Below are 8,398 nucleotides of genomic sequence, written 5' to 3'. Positions count from 1 at the left end.
AAATTTTATACAATAATTAATGTAACAGATTGCAATATAATAATGCAACGATAGATTGATAATTCTCAATCAGTGTTCTAAATTTGTACAACATCATCAGGTATAGAAACGTGAATATTCGTACAAATGAAAGTGTATCTCACTATCTTAAAACAGATAAGCTGTACACTCACTTATCTCTTATCAAAGGTGTGATTCAGTACGCGCGTCGCATTATACAGTTCACTACAGCGATTAGACCTGTTCTTTTATTTTTCATCTATTGACCTTTTTTGCGAGAAAAATGTGCTCGAAAAAATTTATGTGTTATTTAACTATAGCTTTATGTAAGTAACGTTTAATTTTAATATGCAAAAAGTGTCGATAAACTCGTCTATAATCGATAATAGAAATAAAGACGTGTTCTATTTTTCATACCATTTACATCATAGAGATCGTTGCTGATTGATATAAAAAATATTGGGTATGGCAATAAGTTTCCGCCCTTTTTAAATGAAAAAGATGTGTTTATTTAAACAAATCTATATAAGTGAGTTTATTCAAAATATGCTCCTTCGGAAGCGACAACTTTCTCCCACTTTTCTGGTAATAAACGGATTCCTCGAATGAAAAAATCTGGTTCTTTTGAAGCGATCCATTCATCAAGCCATTTTTTGATACTTTCATAAGAATTGAATCGTTCTCCAGAAAGGGCCGATTGCATGAATCGGAACAAATGGAAATCTGAAGGAGCAATGTTCGGTGAATATGGTGGGTGGGGCAGAATTTCCCGCTTTACTCCTTCCAAGTATTTCTTGACCGGTTTTGCAACGTGTGGCCTAGCGTTGTCATGTAACAGAATCAGCTTGTTGTGCCTATTGTTTCATTCCGGTCGTTTTTCTTTCAAAGCTTGGTTTAAACGTATCAGTTGTAGCCGATAACGATCGCCAGTGATGATTTCGGATGGTTTGAGCAACTCATAATATATAATACCTCTTTGATCCCACCAAATGCATAACATAATCTTCGAAGCATGGATATTTCGTTTTGGCGTTGATGGACCTGGTTCACCTGGCATCACCCATGCCTTCAAGCGTTTAGGGTTATCGTAGTAGATCCATTTTTCATCGCCAGTTACGATACGATGTAGAAAACCCTTCCTTTGTTGTCATTGATGAAGCATCTCGCAGATGACCAAACGTCTTTCCATGTCTCTCTTTCAATTTTTATGGCACCCAATTTCCTTCTTTTTGCACATTTTCCTTCTTTTTTCCATTGCGTGTAGACGTTTTCCAACAGTGGATCTATCAACATTTAACTCTTTTGCCAACCTATCGAGCGATAAATACGAATCTTCTTCGAGTAACGCTTGCAATTCTGCATCTTCAAATTTTTTCGGTGCACCTTCGCGTTCTTTGTCACGCACATCAAAATCACCACTGTTGAATCGCCGAAACCATTCTTTACAACTAGTTTTCGATGGAGCATGTTCACTGTAAATATCTACGAGCAAACGATGCGTTTCCGCAGCACTTTTCTTTAAAATAAAATAATGGAGTAAAACTTCCCGCAAATGTTGCTTTTTTGGAATAAATTCCGACATCTTCAACGCAAAAAAAGTTACTCTTTGTTACGCTTTGAACGAATGCTATCTATTGGGCTCAAAAGTTTGGACACACACCTTTCAAAAACATGTCTTGCCGTTCTATCAAACACACGAGCAATGCTACTAACGACATCTTTCTGCAATGGGCGGAAACTTATTCCCATACCCATAATTACTGAGTTTTATCAGGATAAGTAATCATCCTTAACATTTACCATTCTAAATAAGAATTTAATCATTTTTATTAAATTGATATGATGTCGCAATTATTTTTATAATTATATTATTTTTGTCAATAAATCTTGACATTACACAATATAACATGCAAAAAATCATAGATTCCATATACAAACGAATTAATCCCTTTTTCACTTTCTAAACAACAAATAGTTCTAATGGGAATATTCCTGGAGGAAGTCGAAGCAAGACGCAAAATTTTGAGAGGCCGAAAAACAATAACCAGACGTTATTACAGTAAGTGAGATGAAAAGAACGCAACGCGTTATCGAAATCTGAATGTTAAATAATTTTTAGGAGGTACGGCTATACCGGCCTGGGCCATAGTACTTCTAACGGGTATCGGTATGCTGCTACTCGGCGGTGGACTTTACGCATTATTGCAGAAATTCGTGGTGGACGCCGCGGACACCGGGGAAGGTAGTAATTCCTACACACCAGCGTTACAGCTCACGAGTTGAGTCAATTTTCCACATAATCTCTAATAATCCTCATTTATCGCTATATTGAATTATCAATATCGTAAATTATGTGTATGTAGAATTAAAAAAAACTTTTTGTAGAAATACAATGACATTGTGATCTTGCTTTATTAATCCTGCAGTCTTATTCTGTTATCCTTTGCCTTTGCAGGGAATCTATTTATTTTCTTCTTTTAATAGGTTTATCAAATTATCACTTACCACTGTTCATTTTATATTAACGACCAAATGTATTTATTATTATTACATAAGTTCATACTCTTTAAAGCGCGGAGAAAACGTAATCACACGATTGTGTATCGGAATTTTTGCCGGTGTTGCGATATACTTACAATTCTAATCGCCGCTAAATGCGACAAATTTCTTATCATTATCATCAATTATTCATTGGTAAATGTATAATTCTCTCGAAATACGTTTAGATTATTCAAATACCACATATACAATGTATTATATATATATATTATATATATATATATATATATTTTATATATATATATATATATATATATATATATATATAATTAAATGGTATGAAAAGAGAATTTTATAGTTTAGAATTCTCTACGATGGTACTTGTCGGGATCGAAGTATGATGTAACTACGACTCGATTATTAAACTTTCGACCCGTAAGAGTCTGTTGCGCCTTTTGGCAGTCAATCACGCTATTGAATTCTACGAATACCTGTAACAGAATAAAAAGTGGTAAATAATATGTAAAAGCATTGTGTCGATATTAAGTACCTTGCCACAGCCAGGAACGTCAACACCCTCAATGGGTCTAGGAATCTCCACAGATCGGACAACTCCGTATTTGTTACACTCTTCTTTAATGTCCTCCAGAATATCCTCGTACTCTTCTTCTTCCATTAGTTCTTCTGGCGTGACCATATTGAGCAAACAAAGCACCTGAAAGATATTGTACAATTATAAATCCGATTGCAAATTATTAATTTGCGTTATTTGCGAAAACAATTTCGTTCGATTTAGCTCTTACTTCAGTCGCAGGTCCGCTCGTGCCAACCATTGACAAACCAGGCACTTGAATTTGTACTGGAGCTTGCGCGCCTATCATAGGATTTTTAGCACCAACGCTGGCGCGTTGCACGATTAATTTCTTGTCGCCCAGTTGCATTCCATTCAAACCGGCGATCGCCTGGTCAGTCATCGAAACGTCTACATATTCACAGAACGCATATCCTTTGGAGAGACCGGTCGCGGAATCCTTTACTAGATTGAACGCCCTGAGTTGTCCAAAGCTCATCAATAGTTCTTTCACCTGTATTATCATGAAAAATATTATTCTCTCACTCGCGTAATAAAATTTTCGAATCTATAAAATGTAGACAATGCAACTATGATAAATATTAATTAATCGCAAAAATTTTTATAATTAGATGAAGATTATCAGATGTAAAAATTTATGTACAAAATATTAAAAATTTTTTTATGTAATTAAATATTATACAATCAAATTTTGCATTTACAAAATTAAATAAAATTAATTATCTTTGTTATATTAAGTCATACCAAAATAAAATAACGATTTTAAAAGATTTTTATAATAGCTTTGAAAAAAGAAGAAAAGAAAATATTGCATGATTTTTAATTGGATCTAATTAATGATTTAATTGGATTTCCAATTATCTACAGAAGAATATGAGAAAAAAAAGTTGCATAGTCTAAATATGAGAAAAACAAAATATGAATGCATAGATATGCTTGCGTATTTTAATCACTCTTTCCTCGGTGGTAACACACCGCCCTCATGTCCGACGAAACAATTTCCACTTAATTGCGCTCCGACGTCTTTCCTTACATTCGTTCATTATTTCAAATACCGATCTCTGCGTGTGTCTGATATTTTTAAATTATAATATATGTATTAAATTTACTTACATCTTTACGGGCTGGGAAACTGAAAACTCAAAACTTTAGATAACAGCATGTTGCTCTTATTAAAGAATTTCTTTTTTTTCTTTGCGAATTTGATTCTGATAATTAACTAATTACTCGACGCGATTTAGTAGATTAAGCAACATGCTTTTATTGATGTGAAACTATTGAATCAGAGAACGCACCATTGGCACAGGAGAACCGAGAACACATCGAGGAAGGGGGGCTACAAAATTGTCGCATAAACCCAATGTACGAAGGCATGAGAATGGTATAAGTACTTGCCTCGAGGGACTGGACTTAGCCTCTCTCCAGGCAGTGTGGTATTTTGTCATGTTCGGTAGTAGTAGTAGTGGTAGAAGTAGTGGTAGAAGTAGTGGTAGTGGTAAGCGAATGCTTTTGATCGGCGCGACCCTAAGCTAAGAAATGGGGAGAAAGGGTACTGGTATCAGTCCATAGTTTACTACATAATAACGAGACGTTCATTTTCTTTTTTTTTTACTCTCTTACGAATTTAAACATAGTTCATTTGTAAGAATACCGTTACATTTAACTTCTTAATGTCCAATGAAATTGCCATTTCTTTTTTATTAATATTTTCCGTTTTTCTTTGCATTGTCATTTTGTTTTCAAATTCTCAATGCATTGATATATTCGAAGATCATTCGTTCGCGGTAACCTGTAAACGTAACGAGGCACAAGACGAGACGTGCAGTAAAGCCTGAAAAGCCTGTAAAAAGAATAGCTGCAAAAAGGAAAAGGTATTCCTGAAAAGAATGTATACCGGAGAACTTGGAGCTGTTACCAGATGCACATAAAATTATGTGTTGACCCTGTAATCCCAAAAAAGAAAGAAAAGGAAAAAAAAACTGCTACATGTAAAAACGTTGATCTTATGCTTTTCTTGTAGACCTAAAAAAGATCCATTTTTGCAACATGTATCATTGCTGCATAAAAGTGGACGACTCTGTAAAAGCATTTCAAATTGGAAATAGAAGTCATAGATAGCTTTAATAAGCTTTTTTTTTAAGAAGTTACACGTATCTCTATTTCGTTTATTTTTCCGTATCAGATTAAAACGCGAATGATCGTCTATTTCCTTTGTTCGATTTATTTCTGAATACAGTCAGAACAAGTTCTTTTGCCCCCCACCCCCTTTCCTGTTGACTTTCCTAAAAAAAAGATTGCCTAGATTTGAGACTCGTATCTCCTCGTGATGGACTGGGTCCGCGATGTGCCTAGAAAGGCTGTAAGAGAGAGAGAAAGAGAGAGGATAACCGTTGATGCGACTGCATACCCCCACCTAAGTGCTGTAAACGCCACTAATACTCCCTAAACTAAATATGTCATATTGGAAAGACAAGATGCGAGGAATGATAAAGGAAATTCCACAGGAAAACGAGAAGCGGATCGTCGAAGATAAACACAAAAAGAGCATGGAGCCACACGATCCGAATAAACACACCTCTACCTAATCAGGAACCTAATCAACGCCGAAATCTTGGTGGAAACGCATACATACCTCTGTTGAACTTGAGTAAGATGGGGGTTCTCGGTCGTTTGTGTTTATGTGAGTGCACTCACTGCTAAATAGCTAAATACCTATATCATAATTTAGTCCTTTGAGGGTAACTTACAACGCAACGGGATTAGTATATGCGCGTTTCCATACTAATCCCGTGGTTGTGACATCGCGATGCAATTTTTCGTCGATCATTGAAGCCGATTCTCATGATTGATAAAAGTTTGTGCCAGCCACAGCAATGCAACTCAACAGATTAATGCAACTGATTGGAATAGGCGTCAATGGAGAAGAACTGCATCCAAAGGTGTGCAATAAATAAAATTATTTCACGGATTTGCCGGCATACCTGTTCCTCGTTCAAATAATTTGGTAAACCACCAATGAAGATTTTATGCGGAGAATCTGAAAGAGATAACACACGATTAAAATAAGTATAAAATTATTGTCAAGTGTGTTAGAAGTCAAGCCAATAGGCTTGATAATAATAACATATAAGAAAATGTATGTTTAAAACATACCAGGAACCGTACCTGGCACGTTCATGCTTGGATTATCGGTCATTCCCGGCATTGGCTGATAATCGTGTGGCCTTCTTATCTTCAGACTCTGCCCTTTGAAATTTATGCCATCGAATGCCATAGCCTGTGTAGTTTCATCTATTGATCGGAACTATATTTAAAAGATAAGAAGAAATAAGAAATGTTATCAGTACTGAAATTACTTAAATAACAACTAATTAAAATGCGTAATATATGTGTGTATGTGTGCATCATATTTGTTTATGACATAAAAAGTGATATAATATGCATCTGACGTATGTGATAAGTTATACCTCCAAAAATGCGAAATTTTTGTCTAAATTAATTTGACACGCCAATACTGGATTTCCAGCAGCTTGTGCAAGTCCAGAGAGATGCATTTGTTGATTGAAAAACTCCATCATTTCTTCCTCGGTGACACCAAATGGAATGTTCCCTACATAAAGTCTTCTTGCTTGGCGAGTTATAGTGCTACCAACTACAGGCACAGCTGCTTGTGGCGTATCCGCTACAATATTCGCAGGTATTTGTCCAGCAGCTTGCATAGCCTTATACTGTATAAATAAAACATATATATATATATATATATAAATGTATATACAACAACATTTATCTATAGGGTTAAAGTGCCCTAGAACATATAAAAAAAATAAAAGATAGTATAGTTTTATACAAGCATATCTGTGTGGTACGATTTTGTAAATTGTTGAAACAATAGATAGCGACTATTGCATTAACAATATATTTGGTACATGAGACTTTTTAATAAGAGGTATATGATTATTAACATGATTAATGCATATTTATCATTGATAAGATTATTAATAGTATTTCGTCAGTGTATTTATAAATCTAGTCAGAGGCATGCAAAAAAGAGTTATATTCATTGAAATAAAAAAGGATGCTTAAAGATCACAAGGGATTAAATGCAAATTTTATAAACTCAACACTACAAATACTGGTTTAAAGTAATTTCAAGAGAATCCAACGTATAATATAAGTAATCTTGCCTGCAAAGGAGTAATATGTTCGAAACCAGGTGGTGGTACATCCCAATACAAAGATGGCTTTCTTCTTCTAGAACTCCGGCTCTTCTTCGGCGAACTACTTCTTTTTCTGTCTCTGCGATCTTTGGAGCGAGAACGAGAGCGCTTTCTGCGATCCCTACTGCGTGATCGGTGCCGCCTGTCACGATCTCTATCACGATCTCTGTCCTTATCCCGATCTTGTCTATCACGATCTAGGTATAAAAAATTAATATATAACTTAATCATCAAATTATAATAGTAATTTACCTGCAAATTATTGATATATATATATATATATATATATATATATATATATATATATATATATATATCACTGTGCTTAATATCGAACAAACATAATGTTCAAATATTTAATAAAACAGACAATATATTCTTAATATATAGAATAATATATACTTAATATGTACTAATATATCTAAGTACAAATATTTCAAATTGCATTGTAATATGAACACGTTGTAATAAATTTGTTGTAATATGAACACAGTAAAAGAATTTAAATAAATTTAACGTCTAATTAACGAAGGCTCGAAAATCAATTATTTAAACTGTTTACTAATTCGTGTCCGGCCATTACATACTTATTGCAAACAGATCAGTTGGCTAGTTAATAACGCGGGAACATCGCGAGGATGATTTGAGTGGAACGCGTCAACTTATTAAATTACTCACCTCCATTAAAATCTTCACCCATTTTTAATGCACTACTTCACCTGAGGAAACGCACGACGCTGAAAATTAACGAATTCCAGGAACATTAACTACTTGACAAACCTCCTTTTCCAAAATGGCGAGAGAATATTGGAACATATATGCGAAGCACGGCCATGAAATATCACGCACTCCAAGATGGCGAGCGCTAAGGCCAACAAGAGCCATCAAATTAAGCCCATGTTACACTGTGCTTTAGACAATTGGGCGAGTTTAAATCCTCATACAGATAACAGCGCTTTGACACAAAATGCTAATTGGTGAAAAGTCTGTCGTGGAGATAAAATTTACCTCCATTACCCATTTCTCACCAATACGCTCCGGAGATGAAAAGATTCAAAATCGCGTAACGAAAACTGCAGAACGCTTGTGA

At 34.9% G+C, this 8,398-nt stretch overlaps 2 protein-coding genes across 3 annotated transcripts in view; one reads left to right on the top strand and one right to left on the bottom strand.

The window, feature by feature from the left end:
* Positions 1 to 2,418, top strand: part of hoka (membrane protein hoka) — a 3,677-nt gene extending 1,259 nt beyond the window's left edge. The window contains exons 1-3 of the mRNA XM_011054333.2: positions 1 to 326; positions 1,976 to 2,059; positions 2,120 to 2,418. The exon at positions 1 to 326 is cut by the window's left edge and continues 1,259 nt beyond it. Of these exons, the coding sequence (XP_011052635.1) occupies positions 284 to 326; positions 1,976 to 2,059; positions 2,120 to 2,283 (291 nt within the window). The 5' untranslated portion in view covers positions 1 to 283 and the 3' untranslated portion in view covers positions 2,284 to 2,418. The remainder of the gene's footprint in view (positions 327 to 1,975; positions 2,060 to 2,119) is intronic.
* Positions 2,419 to 2,510: 92 nt separating this feature from the next.
* Positions 2,511 to 8,146, bottom strand: U2af50 (U2 small nuclear riboprotein auxiliary factor 50). 2 transcript variants are annotated; one of them, XM_011054335.2, is made up of 8 exons: positions 7,987 to 8,146; positions 7,276 to 7,505; positions 6,559 to 6,819; positions 6,245 to 6,395; positions 6,073 to 6,128; positions 3,303 to 3,584; positions 3,050 to 3,214; positions 2,511 to 2,990 (listed from the first exon to the last, which is right to left on the bottom strand). In XM_011054335.2, exons 1-8 carry the CDS (start codon positions 8,006 to 8,008, stop codon positions 2,859 to 2,861), a joined length of 1,299 nt encoding a protein of 432 aa, XP_011052637.1. In that variant the 5' UTR covers positions 8,009 to 8,146; the 3' UTR covers positions 2,511 to 2,858. The 2 variants fall into 2 exon arrangements, with proteins under 2 accessions (XP_011052637.1, XP_011052638.1); XM_011054336.2 differs by having other exon boundaries at positions 6,257 to 6,395.
* Positions 8,147 to 8,398: the final 252 nt, after the last annotated feature.

Source organism: Acromyrmex echinatior, chromosome 15 (assembly GCF_024713525.1).
Source record: "Acromyrmex echinatior isolate Ae372 chromosome 15, ASM2471352v2, whole genome shotgun sequence".
Taxonomy (NCBI): Eukaryota; Metazoa; Arthropoda; class Insecta; order Hymenoptera; family Formicidae; genus Acromyrmex; species Acromyrmex echinatior.
The sequence above is the reverse complement of the archived record's forward strand: the minus strand, read 5'-3'. Positions and strand labels throughout refer to the sequence as shown.